The following is a 16,589-nucleotide window of genomic DNA, read 5'->3' on the forward strand; positions in this document are numbered from 1 at the left end:
GGAAAAATTGTTTCCCGGTCCCAGCAAACAGGTAGAAGAACGACGAGTATCTTTCCCTCATTAGTGCCGCCAAGCTTCTTTTGGTTTTGTGCCAAAAAAAAAAGCACACAAGTCTCTCTCTCTCTCTCTCTCTCTCTCGTTTTCTTTTCTTAAAGATCTTTCTTTCCTCTTGAACCCATCCAAAAATATTTCTCTCCCTCTCGTACCGTGCGTGTGATTACAGCAGCCATGATGAAATGAGGGGGGGATGGGGATGGTATCATTGGAAGAAAGAAGAAAAAAAAACTTTTTTGTTATCTTTTGGTATTTTTTTTTTCGGTCCCGCTGTGGTTTTTTTGTACTTGTGGATTTGAGTGATTTTTTCTCTGTTCATGTTCTTTTCGACATGCCATTAACATTGTTGGGAGATTGTATCTCCTCAAACAAGGAAAGATGGTAGAGAGGAAAAAAACCCTCTACCACTGAGACTCCTTAGCGGGCTCGGCCCACTCGGTGGGCTGGGCACCAGAAGCGGCCCAGTCCTCACCGGCACCGTCCCAGTTACCACCGGCGACGGCGGGGGCACCGGAGAAGCCGGCAGCAGGAGCCTCCCAGTCGGCACCGGTCTGCGGGACACCGGTCTCGATGGTGGCGGGGCCCTCCTCGTCAGCGCCGGGGACCTTCTCCTCCTCGACCTTCTCCTCAGCCTCGGCCTCAGGGTCGCGGTCTTTTGTTTTGGCATGGTTAGTTTAATTGTGCTTCCGGTTTTGTGGAGGGGGGGGGAGTTATATATATAGAGAGAGAAAGAGGAGGTAGAACGTACAGAAGTACAGATCGGGCATGACGTCCCAGGGGACCTCGCGGTTGTGGATGGTACCGCGGAGGCGGAGGACCTCACGGGCGAGGAGCCACCAGATGGTACCGATGGCGTTGCGACCCTTGTTGTTGGTGGGGATGGCGACGTCGACGTACTCGGTGGGAGAGTCAGTGTCGCAGAGGGCGATGACGGGGATGTTGACGTAGCTGGCCTCCTTGATGGCCTGGGCGTCGGTGCGGGGGTCCGTCACGACGATAAGGCGGGGCTCCTTGAACGAACGGGTGATGTAGTTGGTGAAGCTACCGGGGGTGAAGCGACCGGCGATGGGGGAGGCGCCGGTGTGCGAGGCGAACTTGAGGGCCGCGCGCTGACCGTAGGGACGGGCAGAGATGACGCAGACGTCGGCGGGGTTCTCGATGGCGACGATGATGCGGGCGGCCAGGACAATCTTCTCCCTGTTGCCTTGTGTTAGTCCTTCCCTTTTTTCCTTCTTGTCCTCCTTTTTCTCTTTAATTTGCAAACTAGCAATGCCCCCCCTTCCCCCACGTCCCAAAATAAAAAAGTGCGCAAATTATTTCCGAAAAGAAGTAGGGTCAAAACACACCAGGTCTTGCCAATGTTAATCACATTGACACCGTCGGCACGGGTCTTCCAGAGGTAAGGCTCCATGTGAACCTGGAGGTTCTTGCTGCCCAGGTGGGCCTGCGAGGCAAGGAGGAGCTCAATGTCATTGCTCGTGGCGCTGAGAGCAGCAGGGAGGTTGGAGGAGGCCATTTTGTCTGATTTCTTGAATTTTCCTCGACTGGGGTGGTTGAGTGAGTGAGGAAAAAGAAAAGGACCAAGGTCGTGATGGGACTGACGAAAAAAAAAAAAGTTGGCAAAGCACTTTCACGCGAAAAAAATTACCCAAAATGTGTGTGGGCTTGCTCTGCTCAGAGCCCTGAGGGTTACTACTGCTAAATCGGGGCTAGCGCATGCCCGACATCTTGCTGGGTCCCGAGCAGGAAGCACGTGATCTATAAGCTAAACCAAATCAGGCTACGCGTCCTGTCCCGAACCCGACTCCTCCTCACCCGGTGGGAACTCTGGTCCCTTTTGGGGGAAATTTTGGAAGGGACCAGCAAAACAGTAGAGCTTCCCTCTTTTCAATCTTCAGTTGATTGCTCGCCTGCCATGCCTCCCAGACTACAGACGCTGCAGCGTTTAGGGGGCAACAGCAGCCGTATGTTTCTCCATCCGTCTTCTCCTCCCTCCCCTCTCCTCTTCCTTGCCGTTGAAGAATACAAGAGCCGAATACTGACTTGAACCCCCTTGATAGTATGCCTCCGACCGGCTGCGACATCATTCACGACACCCAAGTTCCTCCCCATCACCCAGACCGCCAATCTCTCCCAGCGTGAGAAGAAGCGCAAGGCTAAGCAGGACCCCTACGCGTGGGCCCAGGCTCAGCAGCGCAAGAATGCCAACCTCGACCGGCGCGAGGAGCTACGGCGGCAGCGCCAGGGCGAAGGGTGGAACGACCCGGTAAACGGCAGGGTGACGCCCTTTATCGAGTCTCTCGATTCGGCCGGCCAGGCGCGTTACAGCAGGAGCGCTGCGGCATCGGCATCGGCAGCAGCATCAGCAGCGGCGGCGGCGACCGGGTCTGCGGAGGGCGGAGCCGGCAACCTGCAGCAGCAACAGCTGCAGGAGCTTCCCCGGGCGCCGGGTATGCGCAACTTCTTCTTGACGGACTCAGAGCTGGACGAGGCGACCAAGCACGCCTACACGCTGACCAAGCCGGTCGTGGGCGTGGTGGAGTCACAGATGGGCTCGGCCTCGGAGGCAGACCTCCTGCGCCTGCACGAGGAAAAGCACGCGCGGGCCGTCGAGGCCATGAAGCGCATCACATCGTTGGCCAACGCCAGCGCCAAGCACCGGTACCACGCCAACGTGCAGCGCGTCATCGCCGAGTTCGGCCGCCACTCGACGGACAAGGTCCTCGAACCCAGGCCGCGCTCCGTTCACGCCAGCTCTGACCCCAAGGTCCCCCGCGCCGGGCCCGACACCGGCTCCTCCGAAGTCCAGATCGCCATCCTGACCACCAAGATCCGCGCCCTCTCCCAGGCCCTCAAGGTCAACAGGGGCTACAAGGACCGCGCCAACAAGAGAAGCCTCGAGCTCCTCGTCCACAGGCGCCAGAAGCTCCTCAAGTACATGGAGAGGAAGGAGAGGGGTAGCGGTCGCTGGAACAACATGGTCGAGAAGCTCGGCCTCACAGAGGCCATGTGGAAGGGCCAGGTCACCACCCTGTCCAAGTGATGCATCTATCCTACGGGCATGTTGACAACGCACGGCGCGCCACACACACGCAGCTTGTAGTAGTGTATAAATCTGTTGTTCAAAACAATCTTTTCTGTTCTTTATATGTACAATAACACAAAAAGATAAAGCCATTTGGGAATTTCATCTATCCAAACACACTCTGACAGAGCTCGTTACTTCCTTCCGATTCAACCTTCTGCCGAATTCCATATGATAGTTAAAGTTCAAGAAAAAAAAAGAAGCACAATCTTAAAAATCTACTCCGGCCATTACGCCAAAAGTCTGTAACATTTCCCGTGCCATTTACGAGTTGACGATGCTATACTACTACAGAAAATAAAGAAAAAAACAAAAGATACGACGAAAAAAAGCAGCTGCTAAGAGAGAGGGATAAATAAGAATGAAACAAAGGGAGACATGGGTGATGGGTTGCAAAAATCAGAAGACGCTAATGTAGTTGTCGATGCGGTCCTTCTGGTTTTGGGCTATGCACTCGGCAATCCATGTAATGTTCCGTGTTTCCTTATTTGATAATGTAAGTTAGTAGGTTGCATCTAACTTGACTTTCGTCCTTCTCTTTCTATCCCCAGCAAGGGAACTATCACGGGGGAAGGGAGGGGGGGGGGGGGTTTGGTTTCGTCTTACCTGCTCCCTCAGCTTGACCCATGCGTAGATGATGGCGTATGAGAACTGCTGGGTAAAGGCATTCTTTGAAATCTCCATCTCCTTCTGGTAGAAGAGGTCCTCGAGGGTCTTGCCCTCGGTGGAGCCGCCGCCCATGTTACCTCCGCCCGAGGCACCGCCGCCGCCGCCGATGGCCATGGCATCGAAGAAGGTCTTGTAGTCGTGGACGCCGTCGACGGCCAGCCGGACGCCGTCGGCGTCGTCGGCGCGGGACAGCATGAGGGTGCCCTCGGGGTAGAGCTTGCCGAAGCTGGGGTAGAGCTTCTTGCGGTCGGCCTTGGAGAGCTCGGTGCCGAAGGAGTTGAGGGTGATGTTGATGGAGCGGCGGTCGGCCTCGAACTCGAGCATCTCCGACATGACCTCGGCCGTGGGCGTGCCGGCCATGTCGGCGTGCGTGTTGACAAAGTTGTAGAAGTCCTCGAGATAGTTCTTGTACAGCGTGTTGCGCACAATCTCAATGTTGAGCTCGTCCAGGTCCTCGTGGCTCAGGCTGCCCTTGAAGTAGGCCGCCAGCGGCGTCTCGATCAGGACACTGTTGTACAGCTCCTCGATGTTGGTCGCCACGCACAGCACCGGCATCGTCTCGAACCACCCGAGCGGGTGGCACCGGTCCAGCAGTTCACGCGTATCCCTCTCGTGCAGCGTCCCCGTGATCAGCAGGGCCACGTTGTCAATCATGTACCCGTACGTCACGTAGTCCATGAAGGTCGCCAGGGACCCCACCGCATTGGAGCGCACGTAGCGGAACTCGGAGATGAGCTTGTCCGTCGTCTTTGATGCGAGGCTCGACGTCGAAGGGTTCGGCGGCAGAGATGCTAGGAAGTCGCCGTAGGCCGGCCCGAGTTGGAGCTTGAGGTCTGCAGAGTGTGTTGTCAGATTCATGATCCTAGAGAGAGACCCTCTCCCCCACCAAAGTAATAGAAGAGGAAAGGAGGAGACAAGAGGAAAGTAGCCACGCACCATCAATCGTCTCACACTGCGTCAGGTTAGCGTAGGCTGGGCCTGTGAGAAGGCTGTTGCGATAACCTCGAACAACACCCTCGACATAGCTAAAGATGTAAAGATGGCATCAGTATGTGATATATATCTCCTAGTAGGGGAAAAGGGTGAAGTTGGAGCGCAAAGGAAAACGGACCCATTGTTGGCGTTGAAAAAGAGGCCCTCCATCTTGAATAGTGAGTGCTCTCCTCAATTCGGGGGAAGAGCAGTCGATGAGGGAGCGAGAGAATACGAGCAAGGAGAGAAAATACAGGGAGTTGAGGGCTGCCGGTGTCAAGACAGAGACGCAACGCAATCCGTTTCTATCAACAGCCGCAGCATTGGAGTCGCAGCAATCAGTAGCCCAGAATCCACGGCTCCACGTGAGTGGTTGGAAAATTCGGTCTATCACTTTATCCGCCGCCACTCATACTTGTGGCTTGAAGTTGTCTTCCCCCACCCGGATACAGCCAAAAAATTAGAGTGGGACTAACATGAGCTTTGAGAGCCTCGCCTAGTAAAAGAAAAAAAAAAAAGTGAAAAATTTCTAACAGTCGTCAAGCCGGCCAAAAAAAATAAAAAAATCCTTGCCCATACATTCTACTCCTTCTTTGCGTGCACCAACCTCACGACAATTGCGCTTCGCAAAGAAGGCCAATCAATAACCGAAATCTAGCGAGGGCTTCCTCACGACATTTTAATTCCTATCAATTCACTGAACGTCGTCGGTCGCCATGTCTCTCTTCGTTCTGGCCGAGACGCCGGCAGGGTACGTTGTTTTTCGACCGCTCCCGACGAGGGGAAAGAGGAGGAGAGAACTGTGGAAGAACAGAGATACTGATTGGTTCCTTATTCTAGCTACGGTCTGTTTAAGGCTGCCGACAAGAAGCTGCTCAAGAATGACAACCTCGCCGCCGAGATGGGCCACCCCGAGAAGCTGGTTGAGATGTGAGTCTGACCTCAATGCCCCCCACAATCGTTAGAAAAAGAATGTGGAAAGATGGAAGGGAAAAAGGAAAAATATCTAATCTGTCAATCACTGTCGATTGTAGGCTCAAGCTCAAGAAGTTTGTCAAGTTTGACAGCGCTGCTACTGCTCTCGAAGAGGCCGCCGCCCTCAAGGAGGGCAAGGTTCCTGAACTCCTGACGTCGCTGCTCGAGGACCTCAACTCCGAGAAGAAGGCCTCTCTGGCCGTTGCCGACATCAAGCTCGGCACCTCCATCTCCAATATCCCCGACTCCAAGATCACCCCCGTTGCCGGCTCCAACACAGTGGACCTGTTTCGAGGTATTCGTGAGCACCTGTCGTCTCTGATCCCCGGCCTGGCTACCGAGAACGTCGACCGCATGGCCCTCGGCCTCTCGCACTCCATGTCCCGCCACAAGCTCAAGTTCTCCGCCGACAAGGTGGATTCGATGATCATCCAGGCCGTCAAGATGCTCGATGACATTGACAAGGACCTCAACGTATGCGCCATGCGCACTAAGGAGTGGTACGGATGGCACTTCCCCGAGATGGCCAAGACCCTTAACGACAACGTGGCCTATGCCCGCGTGGTCCTGGCCGCCGGCATGCGCTCCAACATTGCTGAGACAGACCTGTCCGAGGTCCTGCCCGAGGAGCTCGAGACGGCCGTCAAGGCTGCCGCCGAGGTCAGCATGGGTACCGACATCACCGAGGCCGACCTGACCAACATCAAGTTCATGGCCTCCGAGGTCGTCAAGTTCTCTGCCTACCGCTCGCAACTGTCGTCGTTCCTCGAGAATCGCATGCGGGCCATTGCCCCCAACCTGACCGCCCTGGTCGGCACCCTGGTCGGCGCTAGGCTGATTGCCCACGCCGGCTCGCTCATTAGCCTGTCCAAGGCTCCTGCCTCTACCATCCAGATTCTTGGTGCCGAGAAGGCCCTGTTCCGCGCCCTCAAGACCAAGCATGACACTCCCAAGTACGGTATCATCTACCACTCGTCGCTCATCGGCCAGGCCAACGGCCGCAACAAAGGAAAGATTGCCCGTGCGCTGGCCGCCAAGGCGGCCCTGGGTCTGCGCGTCGACGCTCTGGACGAGGAACTGGACGACAAGGACGAGGAAGAGCGTTCCGCCCTCGGCCTGACCAACCGTATCAGGCTGGAGAATCGCATCCGCAAGCTCGAGGGCAAGCCCCCGCTGCCCCGTGGCGCCAACGTTAACTCCGCCGGCGAGATCTTCAGTGCTGGCCAGTTCACCCTCAAGGAGACGCGCCGGTACAACACCGACGCTGACGGTGTCGACGAGGAGTCGGCCGTCAACGGCAACGCTGACAAGAAGAAGAGCAAGAAGGACAAGAAGGCCAAGATCGAGGTTGTCGAGGAGGATGTCTCAGACGAGGAGATGGACGACGGTAGCGACCACGATGCCACCACCCCGGCCAAGAAGGTCGCTAAGCTCTCCGAGGAGGAGTACGAGCGTCTGGCCGAGCAGTCCGGCCTGTCTGTCAAGAAGTTCAAGCGCAAGTACGAGCGTGGCGACGTGACCATCAACGACGATGGTACCCCCCGCATCTTCAGCAAGAAGGAGCTCAAGAAGCTCCGCAAGGCCGAGGGGAAGGCCGGCTCTTCGACGCCTTCCAAGGCTGCCGCCGCCCCTGAGGGCAAGAAGAAGCGCAAGCATGACGACGACTCAGAGGAGGACGAGAAGAAGAAGGAGAAGAAGCAGAAGAAGAAGAAGCGCCAGTCTCTCGACGCATAGATTGGACCACGATGAAGGCCCCCGTCCCGTGTGCGTTGTGTACGTCGAAAGCAAAGAACGACCTCGTTGAGAAGCCTCGCCCGCGTACATACACACGGCTGTACTCTTATGTGATACCTGGAGGGCTGAAGAAGATAAGATGGTGCATCGTATGGCAGGGCATACCTTTTTTTTGGCCATGTCGTCCTTTCTTTTTCATTTATCCACGGGCTTCTTGAAGATCTTTTTTTGCTATACATCATAGTGTCCGTTGGAGAGGCATGGCGAAACCAGGGACGAGAGAGTGAGAGGCGTTATTTCTATTTTATTTTCTTCCTTTCCCCCGGATTTTCTTGTCTGTCTGTCTGTCTGTTTGTTTGTTAGGGCTCTTTTTCTTCATTTATCTCACATACATGGTGATTTGGTTCTTACGTTTTGCTTTTGCCATGACGAGATCGAGGAGTGTTGTTGAGGCTTAGGTTTTACCGGCGCTAGTGGTGAAAATAATTCATACATTTCAAAAGCGGTTGATGCTTGTGTGACGCATGTGGAGATTTTGACGAGTTCGGGAACCGAGTGAAGGCAATATCGTAGGGCGACGATGTATGACGGGAGAATAGGAGGAGGAAGAGGTAGGTTGATAACCATCGTCTACCCTTGTGTCCACCTGTATGTGTTGGTGGCACCTTCACACTGCTTCCTTCGACCCCATCACGGAAGGAGGCAAGCTCGTGCCTTCCTACCAACACGCGCATAGCATCAAATAGACACTGTCGCACAAGGAATCAAGTAATGTGAGAAAAGGGCTCATAATATATCAATACATTACACGGGGTATCAATCATTCTCTGCCGAAAAGCCTCAAAGTACATCTGCAAGCGTAATCGCTCGTACATAGCGGAACCCATTCCCTCTGTCATCCCATCGCGTGCCATCATCATCTCGGCCTTTGTGTGTGGGGAATCTGTTCCGTCATCGTCCCCATTTCTTTAGAAGACGTTTTCTTCTTCTTTTCATTTCGGTTGCGTAATTTGAAAAGGCAGTGAGTGTATAAAAAGCGTCTGTTGTTCCTTGGAAACGACAGAGCAAACAAAACGGAGGAAAAAAAGAGTAGTAGCAACGGAGAGATTCGATCGTGGAGTGTTGCGCGCATGCTGGAAGATCAAAGAGACCAAGCTGCAACTTGGGAAAACACAAACAGTTAGTCGAGCTCACGCGTCAGGTCGATCTTTTCTGTTCCCCTCTTCACCAGTGCGTGCTTTTTTCTTTCTTCCGTTTTTGGTCTGTGTCCGTCATCTTAAATGTTCTCCACGATGCGAGCGTTCATGGCACTCTGAAAACCGGGATCTTGCTGACCTCCAAAGTCTCCATGGCGGGAGAGGTCCTCGCCAGTCTCGGCGGCGGCGGCGGCGGCGGCACCGGCAGGACCGGAGAGGTTCATGGTCTGGTTAGCAGCAGGCAGGAAGATGACCTTGCTGTTAGCCGATTTGGCCATGGCCTGCATAGCCTCAAGATATCGGATCTGCATGGCGGGGGCGGAGCTCAGGATGTCGGCGGCCTGGCGCATCAATTTGGCGGCTTCGACCTGTGTAGGGAGTTTTTGGTCAGTATCTGGATATGCAGAGAGTAGAACAATGCACAGTAAGAGTATTTGTGAAGAATTAAATGAAGAAGGAGACAAGGACAGAGAGAACGACAGAGAGAGAGAGAGAGAGAGAGAGAGTGTGTGTGTGTGTGTGTGTGTGTGTGTATGTGTGAGGGAATGAAACGGACCTCTGCCTTGGCGGCGATAACCTTGCTCTCGCCAATCCTCTTGCTCTGAGCTGCCATGGAGAGCGACTCCTGGAGCTCCTGGCTAAAGATGATATCCTTGATGAGCATGCTCTCTACCTGGACGCCCCACCCGGCGGCGACGTCCTCGATGATCTCGCCGATAGACTGGGCGATCTCCTCGCGTCGCTCGATGACGTCCTGGAGGATGCGGGCGCCGACAACGTGGCGCAGGGTGGTCTGGGTGCGCTCGATGAGGGCCTGGCGGACATTTGTGATGCCGAAGGCGGCCTTGTGCGGGGCCACGACGTGGAAGTAGATGACGGAGGTGAGGCGAAGGGTGACGTTGTCCTTGGTCATGCACGTCTGCTCAGGCACCTCTGCGATCTGGATCTTGACGTCGATCTGGATCAGGCGCTCGGACAGCGGGTTGATCTTGACCAGGCCCGGGTCGACGGCCTTGTAGAAGCGGCCGAACTTGGTCACCAGCCCGACGTTGCCCTGCGACACCGAGTTGTACGGGTTGGGGCACACGATGCAGCAGGGGATGGCCCCCATGGTGCCCGCCACGGCGCCGAACGTGTTGATCATGCTGCCGTACCACCCCTTGGGGCTGGCCTCGCTGTCCACCACCGTCGCGTAGCTGCGCTGGAGGTCCTCCTGCTTCGGTGGCTGCACCGTCATGTTCTTCTGTGGCTGGAAGCCGACGGCCTGATCCGCCTCGGTGCCGTTGTGCTGAGACCTGGTCAGCTTGGTCGTCGATGAGGACTGGCCGCCGTTGATATCTCCGGATGACATTCTGGTTGTCTTCGTCTTTTTTTTTTTTTTTGGGAGGAGGGGGGATAGGAGGGAATTGTGTGGTTCGTATAGTATTACACAAACGTGCGTATAAGAATGAAGAGATCCTACGACTTGTAATAGTGATAAGATGAGAATGAAGAGTAGTAGTTGGTGTACTTCGTTTACAAGGTGTTTGTGATATCATGCGCCAAGTTTCATCATGATGAGATGGGGGGTACCCCGCCTTCTTTACAGATAATAATCGAATGATATATAGACAATGCCATATATTACCCATCCTGGATCCATCACCCGACAGGACAGCCCTGCTGCCTGCAGCAACGGTCCCATACCCTCTGACGCCCTTTTCGTGTTTGTGGCGGAAAAAGGTAATAGTCAATAGTCAGGCAGCCTTTCGTTTTCTGCACCGCCTCGGGCCTCGCCCAATGGGACAATATTTCGCGAGAGCGGCACACACCTAAGTCGCAGAATGCTAAACAGTGTGATACGATGTAATAAAAGTACCAGAGAAAGAAAAGATCAGCCTTGGAAACTGCCTTGCCGTTGCTCAAACATTCCTTTGGGCCCTTTTACTCGTCATCCCCGCATTAGGTCAAGACTAGAGTCTCGAGAGCAACACCTCTCTTCTTTTGTGTAATATAATATTACTTGTACGAGTACTGCGACGTCATCTTTGCAAGGGTATATATTTCTTGGCTCATCATATCTCTTCACGCTCGCTCTATTGCTGGTAGCAGCTTGTTGACTAGTACCCGTAGTCTGTAATACTCTATAACTGAGGACAGCAACCGTCCGTTAGTACGTTGTCAAGGAAATTATAGTTCTAGGCAACGGGATAGTTTAGACTTCAGTTCGGGTCAGCCGACAACCGTATGCACGTGCACGTCAAATAGCAGATATCGGCTCGCACGAGGCGGCAAAGCGAACAAAAAATACATCATTCCCAAGCGCCACGCCTACGTCGTAATATCCCTGATCTCTACCTGGGTGACCGTGATAACCCAGACTACGAAGCAAAATCTGCCAGCGTGCTCCGCAGCACACCTCATCGGATTTCAGGGTCACGCATGAAGTCGGGAATAGTAAAGCCAACGTCGCCCGACTCTATCCTTGTCTCGGCCAACTTCCTCGCCAGCCCACTGAGCCTGCGGCTGTTATCCTTCTCGTCGTCAACAACCCCCCTAGCGTCGAACCGGGCGGCGCGGGTGCCCATAAGTTCCACCACATCCTCGACCGGGTTGCTCTCAACACCGGCAGCCTGCCCCGAGTCTGCGTCGTAGGCGTAAATCTTGATGCCCCTGAGGTGGGTGTCCTTGCCATTCTGGTGGTTCTCGAGGATCTGCATCTGAAGCACATATGACACGAGCGTGTTGCCGTCGGGGCCACCGCCCGTGCCGTTGAGCGGCACTTGCTGCCATCCGACCGGGTTGTTCAGGGACAGGTGAGCAAACTCTATGAGGTTGTTCTCGCTCGTGCCCGACTTGAAGACAATGTTTGTGGGCGTGTACGACTCGTCCTCGCCGTAGTTGACGTAGAAGCGCAAGTCTCGGATGCCCACACGCTTGATGAAGTAAATCGTCAGCTTGTGCGGCTGAGGGCCATCCGACCTAGAAATTGCAAAGAAGAAAAGTGTAAGTCGTCTGATGGAAAGGGAGGTTGGCTACAACCACTCCGTTCTTCATGCACAGCTATACTCACTGCCAGTAGAGGCTGAGGTCGTCACTTCGTAGTTCCTCAACACCATTGCCCTGCTTGTGACTGCTCACGGTGAACCGGCCGAGATTGGAAATCTCCTTGAGTCCCAATGAAGCCGGATCCACGAGTTCCTCCTGATACTCGACAGCCTCTCCTTCCCCCCCCTCCTCCTCCTCCGCCTCCTCGTCTCCCTCGTCTCCCTCGTGCTCATGGTCGATATCATCAACGTCGTGAAAGTTGTCTTCGACACTCGTATCCTCACCCTCGAGGTGATCGTGAACGTCCTCTTCGTACTCTTCCGGTTCACGCACGCGCTGTGCCGAGTCGACGGGACGTGCCCTCGTCATACCTAGCACGCTCAGGTCGGGCTCTGATCCTGAGTCGTCGGACATTTCCGGCATGCTGAGGCGTGCAGGCGGCGCAGCTGGGCGGTGGTCAGCAAACGGGAACCTGAGTCCATGGCGTATCAAGATGCGGCTCAGCGGGGCTCTCATGGCCTGCTGCCTGGCCAAGGCTCTGGCCCTGTCCCTCTCGATCTGGCGCCTGGTGCGACGCATATCAAGGGCATGGATATATGAGGTCGTGCGCAGGTATTCCCTGGGGTCCTCGCCGGCCGCGTGGAACGCTTGGGGTATGTTCTCCTTGCCCCGCGACGGCATAGGGCGACGGCATAGAGGGGCCCGGCTCTTGCCATCATCATCTGGTACTAGGAACCCGGATGAAGAGACGTCAAGTTCCTGAAGAGGCACTCGCCTCAGTGGGGCAGTCGTGGTGGCTACAAGGGTAGGAGCAGGACGCATCGGCAATTTCCACTCGGTGGACGTCGCCATATTGCCTAGGGGATGAGAGTCATGCAAGAAGGCAGGAGGGCCGGCCAGAGGTTCCTGGGAGTCGTCATATGACATGGTTGCAATGCGTAGAATAGATATTGGTGGGGGGTGGGGGGATAAGAGAGAGGCGAGGGGAGCCCCAAAGTTCATTCAGTCGTGAATAGAAAGAAGGAGATTTGTGTGCTTTTGCTTTGGACGAAATGTGAAGGTGAAGGCAAATGTGAGAGGGTGAATGTGAACATGAATGCAGATGGAAAGGAATGTTTACTCGAGAACCAGCGTGTTGGCGATAGAATAATGGAACCTCGGGAGAGGATGTGAAGAAGATAGAAAAAAAACCAGGGAAAGGAAAGAAAACGTACCCCGATGCACACGAAATGGATTTGGCGGCGGCGCACGCATAGCCGAAGAAGGCTGCCTGTCGACATCATACCGTGAATCTGGTGTCTGATGGGATGGAGAGAGGGTAGGCATTGGCGTCACGCGGCGGAATTGCTGCTGCTGCTGTTGCTGGCGACGGACGATAGCCGGATTGGCCTGGCTGCCATTCACGGCATTGGGAGGCGTTTCATGCTGGCTTGGTGAATTGCCAGTATCGCTGTTGTTATTGTTGTTGGCAGCAACATGGCGAGCTCGTCTGGGGCCACGGGCAATGTCCATACTCTTTTCGCCTCTGGGCCCATGTTTATGTTCATACGATCGGCCAAGATTCCATTTAAAAGAATCGGGAGAGAGAGAAAAAGCAGATACACAGTATTAGCTCTGTAGACCTGAAGCCCCTCCCCCGCGCCTGCACGTCGCGCTATCACGTGACTATGCCCATTATACTCGTAACTCTTCCTGTTTAGATCATATTATCCCATCCCCCCACACTCACATGCCATAACTCCTCCTTTTCGGCAAGAAGAAGAAAAGGAAGAAGAAATCACCGTGACCAGTAATTATTCATCGGAAGCGTTCCACCCCGCCTACCACCCCCAGGGCGACTTCCCGACTCTTCAGACACGCCGCAGGCCACCATGCGACGCTGCCGCCGCCACTCCCGCACCATGCATGCGCACCTGACCATCTGAAAGGTTGTAGCGAAGGCGATGAAGCCGACCAACACGCCGAAGACCAGACCTAAGATGGCGGGGTGCGGCCTCTCCCCCTGGTGGTAGTGATGGTGATGGTGGTGATGGTGATGGTGCACGTCGTGACCGGGCTGGGGAGTCGTGGTAGTCATGCTGCCGGACAGGGTGAGCAAGGCCCCAGTGGCGCTGGTGATGGCGCCGCCGTTGGTGATGGCCGGCGTGGGTAGCATCATTTCCCCGCGTGTCTGCCTGCGTCTTTCCTATGCAGCGACCTGGTATTACTGCTTGTTTCTCTTCGTCTTCTCTTCTCTGCGGGCTAGTCCGCGTCGTGGGATGATGGGTATGTAGACAGTCCTCTGCGTCTATCCCTGGCTTTCTGGTATATCACGGTAGTCGATTGTGGACGTCAAGAGGTGAGACCTGCCTATCTCTTGGCGATATTCTGCGATTTTTTTTATGGACAAGATATTCCTGCTTGCCAAGAGCAAGCGTCTACGACGTACTGATGACTCGGACAAGGCCACGCAGAGGATAGCACGGGCGACCTTGCTCCCGTGACACTTCCTGACAGTGAATGACCGACGGGTGGACAGACTGGGAGGAAGCTATCTCTGCATGTGGTCGCCACACTCGTGATACAGGCACCTCATAGCAGTATCAAGAGCAGGAGCAGCGGCAGAATTGGCTGGCACGCTTGCTTTCCGTACGAGCACTACAAGTAATACGTATCTGCCAACAAACAGCACTGACAGCCCCGACGTCACTAATGGCCAGATTGATCCACGCACACGACGTATTAGCCGTACGTACGCACAGACATGTCATGGACAATCACGGTGGTCGTGACGGTCAGTGCACGGGGGTTGGGAGACAGGTCGAGAGACGATGTGAAATTGTATCTGCCCCCTCCCCCACATGTCGAGGGATCCGTACCGTTCGAGGGTATCAGTACGTCGTAATGAAAGAGAGAGAGGAGGGGGGCCACTGTGGCGGGAGAGGGAAATTGAGCACCATCTAAGCCGTTGGTAATACCGTTGTTGGTACAGATAGGATCTAGCATCAAGACTGGGCACACGAGAAGGGTGGTGGCAGATTGGGCATGCAACAGTCTCGCACGAAAATTGCTCGTTGTGAGTAGATAGTCATCCTGCACACAGCAGCCGTGATTGAATGACCTCTCTGTGCTCATGAAGACGTCTCCGGGGAGGGGGAGACTGAAGCTCGAAGTCTGATATTACCGGATAGCTAGGGAGAGGGAGAGGGTGAACGGGAGGGATTGGCAGGAGACAGAGGAAGAGAAGAGAGAGGCAGGCAGGCAGAGAAAGAAAGGCACAGAGAAAGAGAGAGAGAGAGAGAGAGAGGTCGAGATTGGCAATTCCCACGGCAATTTTGCACGCTGCAATCCCCACCTCTTGGCTCCCTACGGCGTAATCCACTAAGCGCATCGTTAGTCGTATTACAGTGGTTGGAGTCCGTATATTACCCTGCGATCCGCTCATGCCCAGGGTCCCCCCCCCCCACCCTGAAGATACTTCTTGGCGCAGGTCACTTGGCCCTTGTCGGCAATGACGATCTGCTTCCTGGAAGGGTTAACAGGAAAACGTGAGCTGTTGGGATCTTTGGCGGTAGCGATCCGTACTTGTATAATCTGCTTCGTACTGCATGGCAGGACTTACCGATATGGGGCAAGGTAGTAGTCGTACGAGCTGTCGGGCTGTATAGGATAGTATGGAGTGCGTGTAGCAGGTAGCATCACTGGTACTAGCCAGCACGAACAGTACGAGCAGTAAATGCGGTGAGAGGTATTATTTGGGGGGTGAAGGGGGTGGGCAGCGATCTGTGTGGAGGGTGTGAGGAAGCGTGCGTCGGTGGTGTTCACTGGGGTCCCTGACGCTAAAGTGGCATCTTCCCTTACCGGTAGCAGCTGCTGGGCTCTGCTAGCAATCTGTCGTACAAGGTATTATGGAGTACTACGACTGCGGTCTACGAGTCAGACTAGCAGTAATGCTGGCACTAGCAGTACGGGACTACGGGTACGAGTATGAGACGATTCTAGGTAATTTACCCGTACAGTACTCCGGACAGGTTACGGGAAGCCTGAAATGAACCACGTACGAGGTGATGCTGGCAAGGGATGCATTCTGTCACAAAACGTTCGGTGCTCGGCGCTCGTACATGCTCGGTAGAGATTTATGTAGGTCATTCTGTGGGTGTGATGGTCGGTTGATTGGATCAGCTGCGATGGATACTCCTGCGAGTCCTGTCAGCCCTGTCCGTGCTCTGGACATCCTGTAGGGAATATCATTAGCTGTACTCCGTAGCCTGTAGGTGTGATACGGACTGATCTGTACATGTCAGCTCTCTATTACTCGTAGTAACAGCTAGCAGCTGCTTACTCGTAATACTGCTATGAACGGGTATAATCCTATCAAGGACTAATATTACTACATATTACCTACACACGTATGAGACTCACCACGGCGAGTACCATCATTTAGTCCTACTAGGTAATAGATACTAGACGAGTGATACCTACTCGTATGCACTTTAATATATCAATGCTGCCACCAAATGATATAACATTACAACGTCGCACTCTACTTTTTGCCTCCTTGTAACCAGCATGAACAATCTGGGTCGTAGTCCCTGCATAGGTAGCTGTATCAACACGGACAGCATAGGCCTTGGTCAAGACTCAACGCTCCTAGCAATATTGTTATTACTACTGATAATACCGTCTATCTGTAGTAATACTCGTACTGTCTCTGCTAGCTGCCGGCGTCAACGCCCACAATTAAATCCATCTCCTGAATAGGCACATGGCGACCCTCCATTATTAAACAACGACACACGTACCCCTGATCACATCTTCCACCACCCAGAGAAAATCCAAGAGCGGCAATCAATCCCCCTCCTCTCTTTCTTATTTTCTTGCTCTCCTCCACCCCCCCC

The 16,589-nt window shown here is 54.3% G+C and overlaps 7 protein-coding genes across 7 annotated transcripts; 2 read left to right on the forward strand and 5 right to left on the reverse strand.

Moving 5' to 3' along the window:
- Positions 1–455: 455 nt before the first annotated feature.
- On the reverse strand, positions 456–1,570 carry GMORB2_0114 (small subunit ribosomal protein SAe; the record flags this gene model as incomplete). Its single annotated transcript, XM_035462100.1, has 3 exons — positions 456–706; positions 803–1,251; positions 1,401–1,570. 3 exons carry the CDS (start codon positions 1,568–1,570, stop codon positions 456–458), a joined length of 870 nt encoding a protein of 289 aa, XP_035325030.1.
- Positions 1,571–1,969: 399 nt separating this feature from the next.
- Positions 1,970–3,097, forward strand: GMORB2_0115 (Ribosomal protein S15P/S13E; the record flags this gene model as incomplete). Its single annotated transcript, XM_035462101.1, has 2 exons — positions 1,970–2,018; positions 2,115–3,097. The coding sequence occupies 2 exons, from the start codon at positions 1,970–1,972 to the stop codon at positions 3,095–3,097; spliced, it is 1,032 nt and encodes a 343-aa protein (XP_035325031.1).
- Positions 3,098–3,538: 441 nt separating this feature from the next.
- Positions 3,539–4,951, reverse strand: GMORB2_0116 (V-type H+-transporting ATPase subunit d; the record flags this gene model as incomplete). The annotated part of the gene is made up of 4 exons (XM_035462102.1): positions 3,539–3,622; positions 3,746–4,641; positions 4,745–4,833; positions 4,920–4,951. 4 exons carry the CDS (start codon positions 4,949–4,951, stop codon positions 3,539–3,541), a joined length of 1,101 nt encoding a protein of 366 aa, XP_035325032.1.
- Positions 4,952–5,496: 545 nt separating this feature from the next.
- Positions 5,497–7,489, forward strand: GMORB2_0117 (nucleolar protein 58; the record flags this gene model as incomplete). Its single annotated transcript, XM_035462103.1, has 3 exons — positions 5,497–5,531; positions 5,621–5,710; positions 5,752–7,489. The coding sequence occupies 3 exons, from the start codon at positions 5,497–5,499 to the stop codon at positions 7,487–7,489; spliced, it is 1,863 nt and encodes a 620-aa protein (XP_035325033.1).
- A 1,276-nt stretch (positions 7,490–8,765) lies between these two features.
- GMORB2_0118 (Regulator of protease HflC, stomatin/prohibitin superfamily) lies at positions 8,766–10,036 on the reverse strand (the record flags this gene model as incomplete). Its single annotated transcript, XM_035462104.1, has 2 exons — positions 8,766–9,053; positions 9,359–10,036. The coding sequence occupies 2 exons, from the start codon at positions 10,034–10,036 to the stop codon at positions 8,766–8,768; spliced, it is 966 nt and encodes a 321-aa protein (XP_035325034.1).
- A 1,048-nt stretch (positions 10,037–11,084) lies between these two features.
- GMORB2_0119 (anaphase-promoting complex subunit 10) lies at positions 11,085–12,639 on the reverse strand (the record flags this gene model as incomplete). The annotated part of the gene is made up of 2 exons (XM_035462105.1): positions 11,085–11,646; positions 11,738–12,639. The coding sequence occupies 2 exons, from the start codon at positions 12,637–12,639 to the stop codon at positions 11,085–11,087; spliced, it is 1,464 nt and encodes a 487-aa protein (XP_035325035.1).
- Positions 12,640–13,489: 850 nt separating this feature from the next.
- Positions 13,490–13,867, reverse strand: GMORB2_0120 (uncharacterized protein; the record flags this gene model as incomplete). Its single annotated transcript, XM_035462106.1, has 1 exon — positions 13,490–13,867. One exon carries the CDS (start codon positions 13,865–13,867, stop codon positions 13,490–13,492), a length of 378 nt encoding a protein of 125 aa, XP_035325036.1.
- Between the last annotated feature and the right edge of the window lie 2,722 nt (positions 13,868–16,589).

This window comes from Geosmithia morbida, assembly GCF_012550715.1.
Source record: "Geosmithia morbida isolate 1262 chromosome Unknown scaffold_0, whole genome shotgun sequence".
In the NCBI taxonomy this organism is placed as follows: domain Eukaryota; kingdom Fungi; phylum Ascomycota; class Sordariomycetes; order Hypocreales; family Bionectriaceae; genus Geosmithia; species Geosmithia morbida.